This window comes from Blennius ocellaris (assembly GCF_963422515.1).
Source record: "Blennius ocellaris genome assembly, chromosome: 8".
NCBI lineage: Eukaryota > Metazoa > Chordata > Actinopteri > Blenniiformes > Blenniidae > Blennius > Blennius ocellaris.
In genome coordinates, this window is record NC_137657.1 from 20,530,824 (window position 1) to 20,553,963 (window position 23,140).

Sequence of the window (23,140 nt, forward strand, 5' to 3'; positions counted from 1 at the left end):
TAAATGTCTTACTTCCAACTAGGGCATTGTCCATGGGACCTTCAAACTAAAATGTATCAGCACACTTTGGGTTAAAGTTAAGACATTCTTGTTACCTCAGGAAAATTTTTCTTTACCAGCCCATCTACATCTTGAAATATCCCAAAGTAGACCATAAACAAACAAGCAACAGATTCTTTTTGTTGCTGACTTTATTCTTAAAATGAATACATCAACACAAATTTCCTAACAAAAGTAACAACTGAAAGTTGTGAAAAGAATAATCTTCAGGAGGATCTAGCAGATGCCTGTACAATAGTATTTATAAGAAGAAAAAAAATCTGTAATAGGAGGAAAATCAAATCTATAAATTGCTCTACGCTACAGTTGCAGTACAGAAAATAGAGAATTAAAATAAGCATGAAAACAGTTGTCTATTTCACAAACCGTCAACAAAAATGACTATTTCAAACATTTTCAAAAATCATCAGATATCAAGAGTATGAATTCTGACATTTTTATCTCATTTTCTCTGCATCCAAACAACTTATATTCGTTCAACATTTATAAACACCGTCAAAAACTATGTGGTTACTTTGTTGTATGCAACTCCCACTATTACAACCCAAAAAAATATATACAATTCCATTAAAAGTGAAAAGAACAAACGTCATAAGAGTCACGTATACAACAAGGGCATGAGGGTACAACAGGTGGCAAAAGGCATGAAAAGGAGTTCAAGATACTTTAGTTACAATTAAGCCAGAGAAAGAAAAGGTCTCTGGCATGTAAGAGCCATTACCGAGAGGACCCAGCATGAGTTTGTTGATGTTCCTCCAGTAGGTGAGGGAAAGCAAAGGCTTTGTCACATTCTGTACATTCATATACCACCTCACCAACATGGCTTTCTTGATGCTGCCTCAGAAGAGACCACAGACTGAATGACTTATAGCACATGTCACAGCGAAATTCTCCAACCTCGTTTTCAGCATGCAGTCTCATATGTTCGGACAAATCTTGCTTTGTACTGAAAGTAGCATTGCACCGAGGACAGTTTAACAGACTCCTTTGAGGCCGAGGCGTGTGTGAAACGCCCACATTTTGCCGGTGAATATGCCGATGTTTCGTGAGGTAGCGCCTCTTGGCAAAGGATTTCCCACAAATCTCACATCTGAATGGCTTCCCGTCAGAGTGGTCCATGTTTTGATGCTCCAAAAGGCGGCTTTTGGATGTGAATTGCTTTGAGCAAGCAGGACAGTCGTACAGCTCCTCTCCTGTAACATCAACTTCCTCTTCCTCATCTCCTCGATAGTTAGTCCCTTTTGATAGTTCTGAGAAACTGGTCTCTGGAACCGCCTGCCGTCGACTGGAGCAATTGTGCTGGCGAAAGGCATCATCCCCTGAAAAGCTCTGACCACAGTCTGTGCATTTTACTGCGACAGCTGGCGTCTGAGAGAGGCCCCCATGGTCTTTCGCGCTGTTCTCAGAAGGAACCCTTTGTTCACATTTATATGCACCATCGGGATGTGTAGGGAAATGGTAAATCAGTTCAATGCCACTGGGGAAACAATTGTGACAGACTGGGCATATGAAAGTAGGTATAGGCCCTTCACCTTCGTCGTCACTTTCACGCTTGATTTCTACTACAATGTCATCGGGGTTATTAAGATGACCGAGAAAATCTTTAGTAGAATAAAAAGTAGTGTTGCACTGTTTACATGGATATTCAGTGTCAGACCCTGATGGTAGGTGGGTGTTCCTGTGTTTTTTCAGATGAGATGCATGGAGAAAATGTTTATTGCAGTCTGGGCAAGAGTATGGGCGCTCCTTTGCTACCCTGCACCCATGCTCTGACAGTTCCTCTGGATCTCTATAGCGTTCATGACAAACACCGCAGCGATATTTAAATTCTGTAGAGTATCCCAATGAGCTTTCAGAAACTTGAGTGGGTGGTTCTTGCTCTGCCATTGGAACTGGAGGTAGAGGGTGATCTTGAAAAACAGTGTGGCTTCTCCGATGTTCTGCTCTACTACTTTTTGAAACGAACACTTGATTGCATATGTCACATGGGAAGTTGTCGTCACGGTGGGTGTACATGTGTTCTGTGAGCTGGGCTTGACATTTGAAAGTTAGGTGACATCTGGAACAAGGAAAGGGGTGAATTTTGATATGACCCTGTTTGTGTCTCCGCAGTGCAAACCGAGAGACAAAGCCCTTTCCACATGTTGGACATTGGAATTCAGACTGGTGCGATCTCCGATGCTGTTGCAGTTGGGATGCCTGAAAAAAGCATTTACCACACTCTGCGCATTCGTGTGGTTTTTTACCCAGGTGACACAACTGATGATCCTCAAGATTTTCTGATGTCGTGAATGTCTTGCCGCACACATGGCAGGGGAAGTATGGTGCCAAGTCAGAGTCACTGCCCTCATCGCCACTATTTTCCGCTTTTTCACTTTCGCCACTTGTGCTGACTTTACTGTTGGGATTTTGCGGGTCGTTGCCTTTTTCGTGCCCTGTGCTTTTGCATTCTTTCTGCTCCTTTGGATGCCATCGTTTGTAATGTCTTGCCAGAGATTTTTTGGCTGCATACGTTTTGCTGCAGAATTGACATGTAAATGCGTCATCCACATGTTCTTCGCTGTAATGATTACATAAAGATGGCCGTGTCCAAAACCGCTGAAAACAAAGCTTGCAAAAATATGGTCTGTTTGGATCATGACAAGTCTTGTGATCTTCAAGCTCAGTCACGGTGAAAAACATCTTGGAGCATTGAAGGCAGGGAAATTTCTTGCTAATTCCGTGCATCTTCATGTGTTTTTCAAGGTTTGCTTGATTGGAGCAAACCCGGCCACATCTTGTGCATGTGTTGCGCTTTTTCTCTTGCTCTTTTCTTCCATGATCTTCAAGGTGACTAATAAGGAGGAGACCATCTGTGAAAGTCTGATCACATTCTGAGCATTGATACTGCACTTCTTTCTTCTCTTTACTCGAGCCAACGGGCTCCTGGCTTCCTTCTGAATCCTGGGAGGATTCCTCAGACAAGCTGTCTTTGCAGGAGAAGTTGGTCTGCAAAACCCCACTGCCAGTAGTTGCAGATTTTTCTTTGAATACAAGAACAGAGTCATTCACTGCAAAATCTAATGTGGCTTTCAAAGGACCTTCTGCTTGTTTTGTCGCAATATTGTTCTTTTTGCATTTCCTATAGTGATTTCTAAGGAGGAGTCTATTCCCAAAGGTTTTTTCGCATATTTTACAGGTGATAGGGTTCGGATTTCTGTGTGTCCGCTTATGGCCCATTAGTCCAGCTTTATTTGCAAAAGATGTATTGCACTCAAAGCAGAAGAACTTCTCAGGGACCTTACGTTCAAGTGGTGAACTCGGCTCACTGGCTGAAACAGCATCATCATTGGGGCCTTCATCTGCGGTCTCTTCTTTATCGGTTGGCATGTTAGACAGATGATGCTGAAGGGGAGCAGTTGACACCGGTGGTTCCATTGTTTCCACCTTGTGTGAAGCCAAAAAATGCTCTTGGAGTTGTGAAAAAAGCAAAAAACGTTTACTGCAGTATGCACATGAAAAGCCTTTAGGTGGGCTATCAGGAGTTGATTGCCGTGTCCGTTTAACCATTGATGCAGAGGAGCCTGATGTTGCAGTGCAGCTTTTTTTGTGATTTTCAAGCTTGCTTGCAGGGAAAAAGCTTCCACATCTGTCACAGAGGATACTACCTTGCTGACTTTTCATGTTACATTTCTGATAATGACGTTGCACATAATCCTTCCTGACAAACTTCTGACCACAATAATTACAGGAGAATGGCCTCTCTCCTGTGTGCAGGCGGATGTGCACGGCTAAGTGTGAGGGATTTGTAAACACACGAGGGCAAGAATTACACCCAAACTTGTGCTTTTTGTTTGAGCTGGGCTGGATCCTTTTCAGTGCTCTGCTCACTCTATCAAGTTGTCCTGTCCCCTTTTCTGCTGCTGGATCAGTACCATCAGGTGGAACAGCACTTGCTTGCATGGAAGGCCTCCTGCACTTGTTTAACTTTTTGTGCTTTTTCAGAGATTTTTCATGAGAGAAGGCTGAACCGCAACGTGAGCACTTGAACAACTTTGTCGTATGGAACATAGTGACATGTCGAGAAAGTTTGGACCGAGTAGAGAAGGTTCGACGACAGAACTCACAATCAAAGGTATCCTTTTTGTCAGAAGCATCATTGCCAAACTTAATTTGCCAACCCTTACCCACATCTTCTAAACTGATTTTCGGAATGCAGACCTCCAAACGCCTTTTCCGACCCTTACAACGGGCCTGATGCACTTTCAAATGATCGTGTCTTGAGAAGCATCCATCACAGGCTTTACAGCGATATGGCTTCACCTCATTATGGGTTAGAATGTGACGTCTGAAGGATCGTGGTTTCATGAAGGTCTTGGTGCAAAATTTACACTTATACTCTGCTTCACCATCAGCTTGAGAATTATCAGCTGTTTTTTCAACTGGAGGCCTGTCTGGTTGATTTTTTACAGCATCAGTTTTAGGTTTCAACACTTCTTCCTTGGAAATGCCACCACAGCGATTTTCATGCAGCGTGCGCATATTTTGACTTCCAAATCTTTTATCACAGTGTACGCATGGATAGGGTTGTACACCAGTATGTGAAACAAGATGTCTCAACTGGATTGATTTAAACTTAAAGCTCTTTGGGCAATGAGGGCATTTGAACGGGAGCAGCTTGGGTGTCTTGGACCGTTGAAGTGTTTTATCTTCATCTTTGACTGTCTGAGAAGTGCATTTCATAGATATTTCAACAGGGGGTAATGATGAGCTATCATCATTCTTTGTGGCTCCGGTACACTCTTTTACGTGTATGGCGAGTCTATAAATTCCATAGTGCCCCCCACAATTCGAGCATAGTTGCAGAGTTTTGCTGTTATGGGCAATGAGATGACTTTTCAGGCGGATCTTCTTGGAGAATGACCGTGGACAACGGGAACACAAATATGGTCTTTTTGTCTTCGTGGGTTTATTTATAGCAAGTTGGTCGGTGGTTGGCAGACACTTCTCACCATGAAGTTTCAGGAACATGAGTCGATAAAACTGCTTTCCACAGTTGGTGCATGAAAATGCTTTGTTTCCAGTATGTTGAAGCATATGACGCAGTAAATACTGGCGACAGCTAAAAGGCCGTTCACAAAATGGACACTGATTTGAAGACGACCTTGATATATGTGTGAGACTGTGTTTTCTGAATGCTTGGGCATCATCAAATTCTTCATTGCATAAAGAACACTGCATATTTGATTTGGTTTGATCTTTCAAGTCCAAGCTTTGCTGTGGCTTTACCGATGGCATTTCATCAAGCTGGGATGACTTGTTTTCTTTTTTCTGGTGAACAGTGTAATGTCTCAGGAGATACACTGGGTACTGGAACTCTTGAGGACACTCTGGGCATTTGATCAATCCTTTATGTGGATGTTGGCTTCTTCTGTGCTGGATCAGTTCCCCGATACTCGGTAGAATCTTTCTGCAGACCGTGCACTGTATCCTTTTCTGGTGAACGCTTCTGTGGCCAACCAGGTAGCAACGTTTCTTGAATCTCTTGCCACATTCCATACAGTGGAATGGCTTTTCACCACGGTGCCTGACTTGATGTTTCGTCAGTGATCTTGATGTGCCAAAACATTTATCACAAAAATGGCACTTCAGGGCAAGAGGGCTAGTTTCTTCAGTTGATATCAAACTGTCCTCTTTTTCTTCAGTCTTTTTACTGCTTGAAACAGTTGGCTTGGACATGACAGAAAAAATTGATTTCCTGTATCTGATAATTTTGCCAGAAACTTGGTACAACTCATGTTTCTTTTTGTGTTTGTACTTCCCGGAAGGATGATGGAAAACCGCTGGGCAGAGACCACACTTGTATCGTGGCACAGACTTGGCTGTTGAGTTTGGGAGTGTGTTTTTTTTCCGTTCAAGGTCTTCGGGCTGCATTTTCTGTTTACTATCCTGTACAAGTATTTCTGGCATATTGTCCATTTTTTCTTTAATGGGATTACACTTCTCTTTTGCAAGTCGAATAAGAAATTCCCGCAGGCAAAAGCTTTTGATATGTCTGTATCGGTTGTGTGGTAAACTGAAAGTCGTGGAACACAAGGGGCACCGATAATGACCGTTAACTCTTCCTTTACCGTTGTATGTTGCATTCCTGACACAGTCGTGCAAGTGTCGAGCTCGGTTGTGCGTGTACTTAAAAAGCCGTGGACAAAGTGGGCATTTATATTTTTTGCTCATATCGCTCACTGCTTTTATGACAAAGTGTTTCAACAACATTGAAACACTCTTCATATTGTGTACAGCATAGCGGTGCTTGTTAGCCTTTGCAACTGAGGGGTAGCTTTTGCCACATATATAACATTGAGTTGTCTTGGCAATGTCAACAAGCTTCACATAACATTCCTGAATGTTTGCGCATTTGTCCTTTTCTCCTCCATCCTTTTGTGGTGGCATTTGATTTTTGCTGTCAACAGTATCAGAATTGGTTTCAGAAAGTTTGAACTGCTTGCATCTCCCAGGGACTCTCTTGTGTCTGTTCAGAGAACAAGATTGTGCAAAATACAAGCCACATCCATTACACCGGTATGGTGTTTTGCCAGTGTGAGTTCGCATGTGCTGGATATAAGCCATTATTCTTGCAAATCTTTTTTTACATACATAGCATTTGTGGCGGCCGAGTTTAGGCTTTTTCTGTTGCCCTTCATTGGCAGAGATCTGCATTTGTTTACCAATTACACCACACACATGTTTTTTAGCTTGTTCATTCCCTATCTGATAGAGATGACAAGTCTTGCAAAATTTGATGTCGACCATTGCATGAGCACAGTGGTGGTGTGCAATCAGGCCATCTACATTTGATGTTGTCTGAGAGCACTCTGCACAATGATAGAAATTACTACGTCCATCTGTTGATTCCAAATTCTTCAATATCACAACAGGGTGCAGGAACATTTTCAATTGTGCAGAGGACTTTAGTTGGGGTACTTGGTGCTCTGAATGAAACTTGCCATCGTCATCATTATTCTGACTTGCATCAAATGCTGATTCATCAGGATCACATGAAGAATCTTCTCTGGACAGAGGTTCACCATATAGTGTGTCAGACAGCGAAGGCTCCTCCGTGGATACATTCATCTCTTCAAATGACACTTTGGCATTTTCAGCAACATCCTCACAAGGACCTAGTGTTTCCTTTGCATCCGTTTTTTCAGACATCAAATCTTGCTGATCAGTGAGGGGACCAGTATTTGAATTCAGTCCTTGTTCTGTCCATTTCATATCTGAACAGGAATGTACATTTGTGCTTGATGTAATGAGTTGCAAGCAGGTTTCCAAACTTTTGAAAGCACTTGGTTCCCCGTCGTCGCTTGTCACAGAAGAACTGACACCATCTGGTTCAGGTTCTGGGCTTGCTCTCTCTGGTGGTGTTGAAATTCCAATTTCATTCGAATCTGGTGTGACTGGCTGTAAGCAGGATTCCAGGAGAAGATCAACTTTCTGCTCATTGTCACTGGAACCACAGTCATTTTGATCAGCAGATGAGGCTGTGGTGTTCTGCTCTGATGAAATAGTCATTTTCATTTCTTCACTGGTATCCATGCCTGCTGTATCTTTAGCTGGACTGTCATTTGTGAAACTGGGTTCAGTGCTGTCTGTGTTTGCCGTTTCTCCTGTCTTCTGTTCTTCACCAGCCACTTCATTGCCAGGATGGAGATTATCATTGGTATTCGAGTTGGGCAAAGGCAAGGAAGACTCAAAGCAATTTGACAAACCTTGATTCTCACTGGCTGGGATTTCTTTAGACACACTTTCACAAGTATCACTTGAATCTGGAGCAAGATCGTCCTTTGCCATTTCTTCTGGACTACTTTCATGTTGACGGAGATCTGTGTCTATTCCACAGATGTTAGCGAGCAAGTTGCCTTCAGAAGGATTTATAACATCTTCATGGCTCGGATGACTGTCCGAAATCTCCTTTAAGAAATCTGAGGCACACGTTTCTTTGACGAGGACCTCACTTTTAGGTTCCTCCTCAATGCTCATGCTATTTATGTCTGCCTTGTAGCTCAGATGGTTGACTTCATCATTTTCTGAATTAAGCTGCTCTTGCATTACTTTTTGACCTGAAAGATCTTTTTCATCAGTTGGAGGAGTTATGCTCATAATCCTGGCATCATCATCTGCAAATGCAGCAATTTTGTCTCCAATCATGTTTCCATTCCCACTTCTTGAGATGTCTGAACATTTCTCTTGGGGAAAATCTCCCATTTTCTTCTCTGGTTTTTGATCATAATCATTTTGACCAAGTACAGTGTCAAACTTTGTAGTGGTAATGCAAGAGGTAGCAACTAACTGACCATTCTCTGTAGAAGATTCATCATTATTTCCCGGACTGTCCATTTTGTCTTGTGTCCACCCAACATTTTTTCCTGATGGCATGATTGAATCAGTCTCTAACCCGGCAGCGCTCTCAGTTGGATAAGTCATACTTCCAGTATGAGTGGAAATCCAGTCTGAAGAGGTGCTTTCTGGGGTAAGATCCATTTTAGATGTTGGCAATAAATTACTTGCCTCATAGTCACATGATGGTTTAGTTTCATCTGAGCCACTGCTGACATCTGAGTAGTTCTCAAGAAACGATGTATCTGGTATTCCACACTGTTGTTTAAAACCAATATCTTGAAATTCTGATTGTAATCCACCCGTAGCAAAATCTGGCATATCACTTTTTGCACATCTTTGCAAATAACCTTTACCTGTTTGTTGATCAGCTTGCCAACGTGTGTCACTGCTGTATCTCTGGTAAACACAGTCCGAGTTGGAATTTGCAATCCCAGTATTTGGGTAATAGTTTGTGCAATAGTTTGAGTTAGTTATATGGTCATGTGAAGTCACTGGGTTGGAAAACTCCTGTCCAATATAGTTCGGAAGCGTTCCTTCTGCATCTGAGGCTCTCCTTGAAGCTCCAGGATCCGATGACATGGGTGGGAGATTATGATAGTATGAGTTCCATCCATGAGCCATGGTCGCCGAGGACAGGAAGCTGTAGCTTCGGGTGCCCAGTCCTGAAAGGAAACAAAGCAAGACAGTTATTAAACTAGGCAATAAATATGGATTTTAAGAAGAATCTCAAAATTGAACCAAAATGCCGGAGCTACTGTACTGACAGGATCTTGCAGGAAAGATCACATCAATCCAATATTCTTCTCTTCATTGGCTTCCAGTGAAATTCAGAATACAATTGAAAATTCTTCTGACTTATAAAGGTCGAACAACCAGGCCCCATTGTATCTTGAGATGTTAAAGCTGCTTTAAGCTTGGGAAGTTCACAAGCTCTGCATGGCTCCGTGCGGCCGAATTACATCATTACAGCCGCCACTCCATGCGGCCCTGTTCATGCGGCACGTCACCGTCCCGTGCGGAAAGAATACGGAGCTGAAGGGGAGGACTGAAGACTTGGCTTAAAAGACACGAGAATGCATGAAGTCATCCACATTGACACCGAAAACGCAAAATTTGGCTCATAGATGTCGATTTGCTTCAGCGTCAGACTTCAACAGAGGGAAAAATGAATTCAAAGCGATTGTTTCATGGAACAGATCAAACTGAGTGATTCACTGTTTAGAACTTTGCATGACTGTGTGTCTCACATACAGCCACTGTAGTCTGGTGATAGTCAAGCATAAAACAGCCTTTTTTTTATCATGCTACTCCAGCAGAACATTTTGTTCTCAGAGTGCCGGCTTACTGAAGGTACCTCAGTACTCAAAAGTAGAATGGGAAGCAGAGCTTTCAGCTATCAGGCTCCTTTCAACTGAAAGGAGCTCCGAGTTTCAGTGATGGTGACTAAAAGTCTCTCCGAATAAATTTAGGCTTAAAACCTTTCCATTTAATAAAGCTTACTGGTTCAGACCAGTTGAGCCGTGTGGCTTTATTTGCTTTTAAATTGTGATTGTTCAGACGGGGAGACGGAGGACTTCCTCGCACAAGCTCTGGCGCAGTTAGCGCCTGCAGTCCCGCGATCACAAACGATGGACTTTATGTTGAAATTGTAATCATTTTCAGTACCAACTGTTTGAGCTTGTAAAAATATAGACAATTTCATTCCATATACTGTGACCACAACAAAGAAACTTTGGAGCGTAAATTTAAAGGTTATTATAGCCATATTTTTCCAGTATGGTCCACTCAAGATGAAACTGGATGGTATGTGGTCTCTGAAGTAAATTAAGTAAATTAAATCTTATTTAATAATTATCTTGTATACATTTTATATACAGCTGTATATATGTATTTATATTGTATACATCTTTGTATTGGTTCAGTTATGTTCTTTTAAAAAAACAATCCACCAATTAATCAATTATTAAAATAATCATTAGTTGCAGCCCTACTGCACACCCCACACCTCTCCTCTTCCTCTCCCTCTCCCTCTCTTGTCCTCTCTCTTCATCTCCTGACTGGGTCAAATAAACTCTTCTTCTGTATTGGGATTTTGTCAACAAATAAATCAAAACAACATCCAACTGTTGGCATTGCAACATTGCAGTCATTTCATACATTTCTACAGGGTCTCTTTTTCAATAACGCTCAAAATTAAACGCAACTCCACATCCTGCTATTTCTTTCCCCTCTGGAAACATTGTGAGACGGGCTCCATGGATGGCAAATAAGTCAAAACAAATGGTCAATCTTTTCAACCTGGAGAAACATCGAGTTTATGGGAAAGTCTGCTTCGTTTGGGCATGTGTGAAAGCTGCACTGAACTCTGATCCGGATCAAACAGGAAAACTTTGGTCCACTTGAAAACATGGGCCTCTGTTCACTTGCAAGTGAACTATCTGCAGGCCTTCCAGCGGAAGCAGTAAGAGGACGTGATGTAGAGCGCAATGTATTTTGGGAAGTAAACAAACAAAGCTAACCGTGCGAATCAGAAGAAGCAGACGCACAAATAAGAGTTGTGAAATGTCTCGTGGGCTGACCTGGAGGAGTGAGGCAGTGCAGCCGCTGACTGATAAATGGTAGAAGACTATGTATCGCAGTTGCTTCTGGTTGCCCACATGAACAACGCTAAATTATTTAGTGAGAAGATTGTGGGACGGGGATTTAATCGGTTGGTGGATCAGTTCAGCATTAAGTAAAAAAAAAAAAACCTCACACAACAGTGTAACAAGGTCCGTGACTCACTGCATAAAAATGGTAGCTCAGGGGAAGAAAAGGAGAAGTGGACTTTTTCAGAAAGTCCCTGAAGTTAAGTGTGTTCTGGAACAAACGGGGCTGGTGTGTCAATTCAACCAAATGAAGGTGTGAAAATGAATGCGCTCCTCCCCGAAAAAACAATTCATAACAAAAAATGAAATACATGAAAAATGTCTTCACCTGGTAGTTTAAATGTCGATTGGCATCAGAATCCCAACGACATCAATTCCATTTGCCTGTAAAAGAGAAACAAAAAATTACCATTAGTTAAACAATAGAACATTTTTGTTGAGGTGAGAGACAAAAGTAGTTTCTCTAGTTCCGACACAAGAGTAGACAGATGCTTGTGTTTTAATGGTGTTCCTTTGTTTGTTTGGTGTAAGGTACTTTCACACCTGTTGGTATGATCCAGAATGCAAATTTGGCACAGAGCACAATGTAAATTTGTCACATTGTAGATTATGCACCACAGCTTCCCATTTCAATGAGTCAAGCATTTTTAACCATTTATCAGGGTTTGGGTTTTTTTTGGCAGTACTGCTCCACAGAGATGGATGAACCATGGGGTAATTGTCACTTCAGGGCGTTCGGTGCTCACAAACCCGATTTCCTTCAGTCTAAGGACAAAACTGGGTCAGAGTGAAAACACCCATGCAAACGTCACGCTATGCTTCACCAAACGTGCAACGTGAATAGATAGATCAGCAAAAGTCATCAGTTGTGTGCAAAGAAGTTACTGGCATCAAAATCCTAAAGCACGGTAAGTCTATCTGCATGGCATGCAGCAACTGGCAGCCAAAAATTATTGTCTATTCCTGGATCTGTTTACAAAATGAAATGATGCATGAGATTGCCTTCATTTATTTGATCAGACGTAAATGGTGGTTACACACGAGGAAGTAGATAGCGCGTGCAATTTACTATTGTTTTTGTAGAGTTGCTCCAGGGGCCAAATCAAAGTAAGGGTTCCATATAGAAAAAGCCTGTTACTCATTTGGGTTTGAAGCTTGTTCATAAAATCCTAAAATCCTACAGTTCAGAGGCTTTTTTGTCTTAAATTGTAAGCATTTCATATTTGAGTACTTTAATTGTGTTACTTGTGAAACCATGAAATGGTCATCATTCAACTGACATTTTAAACTGGGAAGTATTTTTATGATTTCTTTCCAATGGAATGGCAGTTGACTTCATTAACAATTTGCAAATACACCACCAAGCAGCAAATCTGTTAGAAATATAGCTGACGGCTCATTTTCTGTAGAAACAAAGAGTCCAGCGAATGAGGTCCTGAGTAATGTTCCAGACAATAAGCTATATGAATACAAAAATTATCAGTTGGATATGGGACATTTCTAAATTTCATTTAAAAGATGGATTTTATCCAAGGTATATCCAACAACTGTAACACGACGACAACATGGCTGATATTATGCTGGTCACCCTTTGGCTTCCAAAACAACTCCAGCCCATCCTGCTAAGGACTCCTCTCCCCCACTTAAAATTGGAAGTGGTGTCACACATCAGGATGCCATCAGTACATCTTCTAGTGAAGTTGCAATACACCTGGTTGCAATGAGCTGATCCTTAATTGGGCTTTTCACAAGCTTGACGGCAACATCATTAGATTCTCATGTGCCGAAGCAGGAAGACGCCTAAAAAAATGGACAGTGGATCTCCAGGGACAAGGTCTGACATCCCTTGTCCAAGTCTGCAAGTTATGAAATGTGGCCTCCATGTCCTCGAGGGCCACAGCCCTGCATGCTTTGCATGTCTCCCTGCTTCAACACGGCTGATTGCAGTGAGCAGATGGCAATCAGGCATTCTGTTGAACTCAGTGATAAACCATCATGAGAATCAGGTGCATTAAAGGCCCTCCAGGACATGAGTTTGACACCCCTGGGTACATGGCGTAAATGACGCATGGGAGTAGTGGGTACCACACGCCCTGCCCAGGAAGTGGTCAAATGCACCACATGACATGTGTGGGTGTCTGGGTGTGTCCAAAAGTCTCTGTTCACAATGAGAGGGGCCTCGCCTTCTCAGTCCACAGTACTAATGATAATAAAGAGGACGGCTGGCCCTGCTCCTTACACTGGTTAAACCTGGTCACACTAACCTTGCACCCACCATGGGGAGAATATGATAAGTTGGCTGCCACATTGGAGTGAAAGCCACACAGGAAAGAAAGGACCATGTGCTCTCATTAACAATCTCGTGGGAGGGTCAGGAGACCTGGATGAAACGTGTCAAAAAAGGACGGCAAGTTTGAGTTGCCACATTTCAAGGAAAGGTCAACACCTCAAACTTGAGGTTTCCAGTAACAGGGCTAGTGGGGACCAGCTGGACCAAAATAGTGGCAAAGAGGCCCTGCATTGCAGTAGTGTGTCTGCAAGGCCTGTGCAAAGAAAATTGAAAGTAATCTCCCTGCTCTGTGAAACTGGGACGCTACACTCAAACCATTAAAAAAAAATTGCTGATATTGAAGCTATAATTCCAAGCACACCGTTGGGATGTGTTAAATAAATCAAAGGTGAACACTGAATATTCATCTTTATATGGCATGATTAGTGGCTCGGTTTGAGATGCATAGAACATAAGGCATGTTCATAAGGAGACATAACCTTGAGTGACTCAGGGGTTCACTGGATTGCCAACAGTACTTGCTTAGCTATTCAAATCATTGAATTCAGGTGTTCCAATAACTTCCATGGCCACATGTGCATAAAATGAAGCACCTCGACATGCTACTGAGACTACTTCCACAAGCATTTCTGAAAGAATGGGTTGCTCCCAAGAGCTCGGTGAATTCCAGCATGTCACAGTAATAGGATGCCACCTATGCAATAAGTCCAGGTGTGAAATGTACTTTCTACCAAGTATTCTACAATTGCAAACAGCAACCCATATAGTTCGGCCACAAAAAAAATCAGAGCGGGCTCAGCAGATGCTGAGATGCATAGTGCACAGAGGTCACCAACTTTTTGCAGAGTCAATAACTACAGATCTCAAAACTCCATGTGATCTTCGGATTAGCTCCAAAACAGAGTCTATAAAGCTTCATGGAGGGTTTCCATGGTTGAACAGCTGGGTCCAAGCTACATCAATAAAAGCAATACAAAGCATGGTGGTGCAAAGTACACTGCTATCTGACAGTAAAACATCTGTTCTTTGGAGTGACGAATCACGATTCTCAATCTGGCAATCTGATGGACGAGTCTGGGTTTGGCTTTCGCGAGGAGAACAGTACTTGTCTAACTGCATTATATGAAGTGTAAAACAGTGGGGGAGGGATTATAGTGTGGTGTTGTTTTTGGGGAGTTGGGCTCAGCTTTTAAAGCTTTCGCATACCAAGACATTTTGGAGAATTTCCTGCCTCCAGCTTTGTGGGCTAAGTTTAGGGATGGCCCCTTTCTGTTCCAATACAACTGTGCACCAGTGCACAAAGCAAGTTCTATAAAGGCATGGAAGAGCAAGCCTTGTGTTGAAAGAACTTCACTGGCGTGCACAGAGTCCTGACCTCAACCTGAAAGAACACCTTTGGAATGAAATACAGTGGAGAGTACAAGGCACGGCTTTTTGTCCCACATCAGTGTCTGGCCCCACAAATGCCTTCTGGAAGAATGCTTCAAAGTTCCCATAAACACACTGAAACCTTGTCCTTTAGAGCTTCATTTAAGGAAACGACATACATCGAGATGTCTTGTCACAATTTAAAGTCAAGTCAGTGGGAATCTGACACAGTTTGACAAGGCCTCACAATTATGGGTGGATTCGCACCTGATGGGCACCTTCATTTCATTGTACTTGTTACAAAGACGATTCTGATTCATCTTTAAAAGCAGACATCTGGGTTAATTTAGGCTACAAAACAAAAGAGAGGAGTAATAAAATGGACAAAGCAAAAGCCATGAGCAAACACTGCCAGACCACAATATGGTAATCGGGGACACAACCAAATTGCATGTTCTCCTGTAAAGGCACCACACTGAAATGTTAACAGGGCTACCTTATATATATGCATGGCTCTCGTAAGCAAACATGCGATAGCTACCGATCCCCAGACCCTGTCCGCAGAAGCCAAAAACAATCTTTTTTTATTACTATCATTCTTAAATATTGTTTCCCATTCGCACAGCACCAGGAAAATGACCATATGATGTAGTACGTATACCAGGCCTATAGGTGGTGCTGTAAATCTGCCACACAAATGCGCCAAAAATGAAGAAGACACGGAACATGCAAAAACGCAGAAGACATGGCAACAATGTCATGATTTTCAGCAAATTGGCGCCTTGGCCATGCAAACATCAATGTCAAGACAGTATCTTGCTGATGATCGGCCAAAATCAATGTGGGTACATGAAACAACATTGTCGCCTGGACAAGGCCTCAGATGTGAGATGAGATATAAATCTCACCACATATGATAGGGAGCAAACTCGGGATTAAGTCATGTGCTCTGCTCCAGCTGTTGTTTCTGTCACAGTGCGTAGCAAGCTTTAATGTCTCATGCTGTCCATCAGGTAACACAAGTGAACAGTTTGTGGTGGTTTTTGCCACAGTATATGGCTAGCTGTAGCACTGTATCTGAAAAAAAACTATGCCTCAATTTCTCCTCCAAGCACATGAGAGTCTGGAGCTTCAGAACATGCTTTGAAACCCATTAGATGTAAATGTTGCCACATATCTGTGGAGAGGGAGCAAATATCAAAGATTTTGCATACGAGAGCCAAGCTGTGAGCAGAATTGCTGAGCTATTGAAAACCGTGCTGGAGGAGTGGGACATAGCAGGCAAAGGACCGGCCATTCTTACAGACATCACCTCCTACATGAGGAGAACAGCTTGCTGGTATGTTGCATTTGAAGCACTTTGTGCACACAGATTGTTCTCACAGCACATGCTGAAGCTCCCTGCAATCACGTTCTCGTTGGGAAATTGAGGAACATCACAAGATACAGTGCTCCAGCAAACCATGTACTTCAGACAAAAAAAAAGAAAAAGAAAAAATAAAATAAAACCGTTAACTGATGTTACCTGATGAACAGAGCACATGCGACACTAAAGCTCGCCATGTATTGTGGTAGAAACATATGGACCAGCACGATACATAATCCAGAGCTTCCTTGAGCAGCAACCAGCCATATCAGTGCAGACACTGCACGTGTTTTTTTTTTGTCTCTCTGGGAAAACCTCACCTTTTAGCTCAGTAAAAAGGCTTGAACAATACCAATTAATTATTTTCCTTAGCGCATGGAGACGAAATGCACTATATATATTTGGTTTTAAAATGTATTTATTTTTTTGCCAAGTTTGGATGTATGAACACAAACATACAAAATGACAAGTTACTTAAACATGCATCGTGCTATAAAGGTCCAAGCATCAAAGCAAACCCTAAAATCCTCAGTAATGGTAACCTTTCACTTAAAGAGAGAATGAAACACTGTGAAACAATTGCAAATGGCGCCTGAGGTGCTAAGCCTGTGTCTTGGGTATAACAAATACGGCACTCCGTTGAGCTCCCGCTGAATCCTCTGGTTGGCCACCAGATTAAAAAAAATAATGCCTGCACCACATCACTGCTCCACAAGGTCTATCTTTGTGAGCGTTTTTGTTGTGATCGTTTTTTTTTTTTTTAAATGGCGGGGGGTAAGTGAGCCGCCCTCTAACTCATCTGTGTCGCCACATGTCAGCCGATCAGCCACCTGACAATGTCACATTGTCTAGTCACCTAAGTTTTCTCGGCTGCGCAGGTACCACGAAAATACCTGGTATTAGGGACTAACACGTAGTGGAAAAGTGTCAATAGCAAGTAGAGTCAAGTCAAGTAGGGCTGAGTAGGAACTAGTGGTAAGCGCAATTAGTGTCCAGTTGACCAAATTCCAACTTGTGTGCAAAAACTCAACATGAATAAACCAACTCTGATTTCAGAGAAAAACTAGACCAGTTATAGTAAAAATGAAAGCAGTAGAATATACTCTGAATAATGAAAAACTAAATTGCTCACGTAAACAGAGCCATAGTTTGGAAAACCTGAAAGACATTACGAAATGCACAGTGAGACAACAACCATCTCCACATACAAACCCCTTTCACTGAAAAATGTTGTGAAGCAGTAGTACCTTTGCTATGCCCCACTATGTGAAAAGCACCAACATAGAATACCTAGCATTTGTGCCTTAAGCAGTAATGGTAGAAGTGTAACGGAGACAAAGGGCTAATGTATAAATAAACAAGCCTGCAAAATAATAGCACACACAATAAATACCAACTGGCTTTTATCAAAGAATCCAGAAAGAATAACCCAGTGTGTTGCCACAGTTTCAGTGCCGTTATCAAATCTTGGTATGAACGGCACGACAGATTCAAATTCTACATCACACATTGCAAAAAGACATCAACATACACTGTATATTACACACTAATAATGAGTAGGGGTGTCTGTAGTGACCAACTTTTTTGTCATTTACGATCTTATATTTGAAAAGTTCAGTACAATATAGAGTGAAGTACTTTGAACAGTGTCCTAAAATATTTTGTGTGTTTGAAACAATTCAAAGCTATAGCTCAGATCAACTACATGAGATTTTAAATTCTGTTGAAGTGAAACCCACTTAGTGCTGAAGGTTATCATCTTGCATCTCATTTGGTGTACTCAGGATAAATTACTTCAATTTACTTCAAATTACAACTCTGTGAGTTTATGTTTTCTGGTGCAAAGCCACTCAGTAGCATGAGTAGGAAGCAAAGGGACCCCGTTTTCTGTGCATGTCGTTCTTACCCAAGCTAATGAGGCACTTGCTGTTTGGCAGAGATGAAATTGGCCACCCCAGTCATCCTTGTTGCTGAACCCAACACAACCAGGAAGTCATACCAGAATGCCCCAAAGTCCAAGCATGTCATCTCTGGGATTTCACATACCATTCCAGCAAAGCAAACTAAACTAAAGCAGTCTTTCTTTAAACAGATCTGCCATTTTTGTTGTCTTCCAAGTTCTGTTGTCTTCCTTGTTCTTTGCACATGAGCTATACAGCTCAACAATGCCCCACGGTCACCAGTGGTACTACTCCTGTTTGCTACACATCCACAAGCTCCCTGGATACGGACCATATTACACATGTAATGAATGCAGGAGATGGGCAGATCCCATCTTTTATGTCCTCTTTATTCTGGACTTGTAGTTGAATAGCTTCCATCGTGATTCTTCGTTATGGTAGTGTAGATACCACCGACCCCATTCTGCAACTCTTTATTTTATCGACTACGGCAAGGAAATAATCAACACTGCAACGCTCACACCTTGTCTAAATTCCATCAGAGGGGCCTCTTGCTTATCCAACATCTTAAGGCCAGCAAGAATAAAGGCCTAAATGCTGGATGCTAAACACACAGATGGATATACCAACAGCAAAAAGAATGAAAAAAGACAACCGAAGTTGAAAATGGCTCAAACCACTCCTGATATATTTCTTCCTCTGTGACACTAAAACAATGAAATACGATGATGGCACGTGTCAAAATAAGAACTACACTGATGGCTGAATCAAGCAGAACATTGGTCAACATGATCCCAGGTAAGTGATGCCAAAACACTGGACCGTCCACATCCAAGTTATGTGAAACGAAATTAAATTAATCAAGACTCCAGGACCTTTTATAGTCAACAATAAATATGATAATGTATACGTGCAGAACCATTCTCTCTCTTTTCTGCATTCTTTACATGTGTAATTTAAGATATACCCAGGGGCTTGTGGATGAAGAGCACAGAGGTGTAGCACTCATGACATTGGAACACTGTGGCACAGTACAGTTCATGGCGTTTTAACAGCTAAAATCCTAAAGTACTGCGGAGTATGCTTTTACAGTTCTCTATGCCAAATGCAAATGCAGGCTTTAAGACAGTAATACCTTTGGACAATGCAAAGTCAGGAGTAGCAAGGAAAAACACATTAAGACCACCAAATATTGACAACAAGAAGATGGCTATCTTACCTTCTCAGATTGGAAGATCCAGCAGTTTGGATGTGACAATTCTATGGCTGGTCCGATGATTTAAGCTGATACCCACACTGGGTGTACTGGTGCAATCCAAACCACCTGAGAAAAACAAAACAATAATTTTTTTTGAAAAATTGAAAGGGAGAATGAAAAAAAACAACAACAAAAAAACACAATCCACTTGAATAAGATCAGTTGCTTTCTGGCTTCTATTGTGGAGTACCTTGGAGCTCCTGAGCCTGGAACAACAGGAGTTCCATCAGTGACTAATACAGCAACGATCATTCTCATGTTGAATTTTTTTTTATTTTAACAATAAAAATATGGGCTTAAGCTGCATGATGTGTAGATAGATACAATGTACAGCCCTCTGTGTGCTGTAGAGGAGGTAGCATACTGGATCTTCCAAGGCAGTTGTAGGGAGGTGGTTCATGGCAGCCAAAAGCCATCACTAAATATTTGAGGACGAAGAGTGAATTAGGTTTTATGGTATTCAATACGATTTGGTACACAGTATCAGCAAGGAGCTGAAGCTTAGTACTTGTACTGGTCCTTTTAAATAAGTGGCATCGGTGCATCCCTACAGTTTACAATTTAATTAAATGTTCAGACATCGATGTTAACATTTAAATATTTTCTCTTATGAAGTACAATGCACTGTATTTACGCCATTTTAGAATTTACTGCTTTTAATGAAAACACATAAATGGTTCTGGACCGGCAGTATCAAGGCTAATTAAGGATGTATTTTTTGATATTTAAAAACCCTGAGACAATGTCATACTGATTTTGAAGTACTTAAACACTTCAAAGAAATAAGGATACACAATTACAATTTCCATATATGGTGATATAAAAACGTGAAAAACTAAGTTTTTTGGGGGGGATTGCAGGTCTTAAAAAACAACTATTCATGCTAAAACACTTGCATTGTAAGCTCATGTAATTCAGTGTAGGATTATTTAGTTTTGTTTTGCTGAAACTAAAAGCCTTAAACAATATGCATATTGTAACACAGAATAAACTCAATTTAAACACTCAAACGTATGCCAGTTTCACTTACATTGATTGTACTACTTTTCAAATGTCAATGTTGTGATGTCCCAGTGGCTGAATTAAATGCAAGCCCACATTGTGTTCATTTAATTATCTCAGTTAAAAGTAATGTAATAAGTGTGTACTTAATATCTCCTCCTCCTACAACTGCAAGGCAGATGTGGACATCACATATCCGAAATCACTGCTTCATAAATCAGAGGCAAACTATACACTCTATAAGACACACACAATCCAGTACAGCAAATCAGTCACATTCACAAAAGTAGTCATATTAAATGTAAATGCTCTCAAATACGTGTTGTCTGTGATGTGGTATTATTGTGACACTGATAATCTGCATTATATTCAAATGTGTTCTGAGTACCGACTAACACAAGTAAGCAGGACAGCTTGTTGTTTTTAAAAACAATCAGAGATGCAGCATTAATGATATTATCAGGACTAGGAGGTATCTCTTGCAAGAGTCCATGACAAATTAAGTGTATTTTATTCACATATGACTGACAAATACCTTTGAGGTTGTTTAGATCACAGTGACATTGTAACCTGGAGACTTCCATTGTGTATATCACACAAGTACACAAAAAAACCCAACGGGCTTATAAAATATGTGCACTTGTAAAGTTGGCGTTTGTTCAACATGATGAAGTGGACTTAATGGATAATTTAGAGTATCCCTCTGTAGATGATGATGATGATGATGACGGCGACGACCTGGAAGTTGTGTGGCCCCCCGTTCTGTCGGTGCAGTTTGTAGCTAACCTGAACTGAAGACGGCAGATCAGAATGAGACTGTAACAAGCAGCCCACTGTGAGCAAAATAAACAAGCGGAGCAACGGTGCTGTTTGGAGGTGCAGCCACGTGTTCCTTAATTTCACGTTAACGGGTCGTTGCGTGGACGCTAGCTTCCGCACAGCCTAGCACGATGCTAGCTACTAGCTCCCGTGGCTAAATGCTAAGCTACTGCCGCTGCTGGTTTTCAGGGGGATTCTTACCGGATCGGGACTCCGTGTTTCCCGCCCCGTGTGATTCCCGGCCGGATCTCCTTGTGAGGCTGTATCGACTACATATTCCGTCTTCAAAGAACAACCCTGGATACCCCTTTCAAACTCGTCCCATCCCCTCTTTCTTTGCGGATTTACAAAGAGAAAGCGATGGTCTTCCTTGTCAGTGTCTCCTTTCGCTTGAGGAGGAGGAGGGGGGGGGGGGTAACCGTCTTTCTCTGGGTTGGGTGATGGTGGGGGTCGCTGCTTCTCAGAGCCCAGCTTTTAGCGCGCGACGTGCAACGACACTTCCTGACGTGCTCCTGGTAGCGGCGCTAGAGTGTGGCCCACCTCCATTGTCTATGTTTGCGCAATTGCGGACAGTGTGCCAGACATTCTGCGCACGTTATACAACGCCGCACATGTCAGCCAATGGCAGGAGCGGCTGAGTCCCGGAGAGCCCGCCCCCTTCGTGTTCCAGCTCGGTGCGGCGCGGTCGCCTCCCTGCAGCTGCTCCTGTGCCTGCACGTAGACGCTCCGGCTCACAAGTGGTGCTTCTGGTGCTGAGAGCGTTTGCGCCGCTCACTGAAGTCCTCAAACGGGCTCCCGCGTTCCCTGGAGCACTTTCACTACCACTCTGCTCATGTCCCCTGGCTGTCATCATTACTGTCTAGCCCAACACACGCATGCCTGCTGGTTTGCTCTGCAGGATGTCCTTGGCATCTGAAGGGTTAAGGAGCTGCATACAACCATTTTGTGTGCACTACCGACCACAAAATGGCGCCACCTCCAGTGTGTGTGTCTACTGCAAACCCCTTTGGCAGGAGGTACATGTCAACCGGTTGCCATGAAAAAAACCCAGTTGCTGTAAGGAGGGGAGGGGGACTTACAACTGAACCAGACGGAGAGCAGGTTCTTATGGATATGGCTGCATTTCGGTGGTGAGATGGATGAGAGAGCAAGTTGTCAATATCATTTGGTGTATTTAAATGTACACTATAAAACTGGATGAACAGAAACCGCATGGAAAATAAAGCATATTTAATTGACCACCTTGGGAAAAAAAAAATCTTTTCAGCATTTAATCCATCCTACCGGTAGTTCACTGTAACCACACATGCCAGGAGCAGTGGTCTGCCACAGTGCACGATCCAGGGGTGATGAGAGAAAGCATACTTTAATGATCCACTTTATGAAATTACTTCTCTGCTTTTACCTATCGCATGCAAAGTTAACCTTAACAACACATCAGTGGACTGTCATGGAGTGGAACCCAGGAAAACTGGTTGGGGTCAATGGGTTGAAGCTCAAGGACCTATAGTGGTAACCTATTGACAATGGGATTCACACCTGTGAACCTTTGATGCCAAGTCTGCTTTTTTAACCTCTATGTCACCCGTGTCTCTCATTAAGCGGTTAACACACTCACTTGACATGATCCATGGTTGGGGTTGTCCTTTCTGCATGCTTTTTTTCCCTGACTCCTTGGGTTACCTCCTACTCGCCAAAGGCATGTGTCTAAAGTCAGCTGGCTACTCCAAACTGATCATAGGAATGAATGTGTCTGAGAGAGATTGTCCTTGTGTATGCCTGATGATGGGCATATACAATGGTGCACCTTGCATTAATTCCAATACCCCACCACCCTGAATTGAATGAATTGGTATAACAGATGGATAAATTATTGGAAGGAGGTCTGGATCACACATCAATCTTCTATACAACAGTTCAAGGGCACTTCTCAGTAAACTCTAGACACTTCATCAGCCCATCACAGGTTAAATGTATTAACAGACGCACCTAATTCATACCTACAGTCAATTTAGGGTTAATTGAACGCACATGCATGGTTTTAGGTAG

General features: G+C 42.2%; 1 protein-coding gene across 1 annotated transcript; it reads right to left on the bottom strand.

The window, feature by feature from the left end:
* Nucleotides 1-227: 227 nt before the first annotated feature.
* znf1035 (zinc finger protein 1035) lies at nucleotides 228-21,455 on the bottom strand. The gene is made up of 4 exons (XM_080500740.1): nucleotides 21,293-21,455; nucleotides 19,232-19,336; nucleotides 11,416-11,471; nucleotides 228-9,101 (listed from the first exon to the last, which is right to left on the bottom strand). The coding sequence occupies exon 4, from the start codon at nucleotides 9,058-9,060 to the stop codon at nucleotides 778-780; it is 8,283 nt and encodes a 2,760-aa protein (XP_080356866.1). The 5' UTR covers nucleotides 9,061-9,101; nucleotides 11,416-11,471; nucleotides 19,232-19,336; nucleotides 21,293-21,455; the 3' UTR covers nucleotides 228-777.
* Between the last annotated feature and the right edge of the window lie 1,685 nt (nucleotides 21,456-23,140).

Excerpts from the sequence above, each read along its gene's own strand:
- znf1035 (XM_080500740.1), bottom strand. The coding sequence starts at position 9,060 with ATGGCTCATGGATGGAACTCATACTATCATAATCTCCCACCCATGTCA.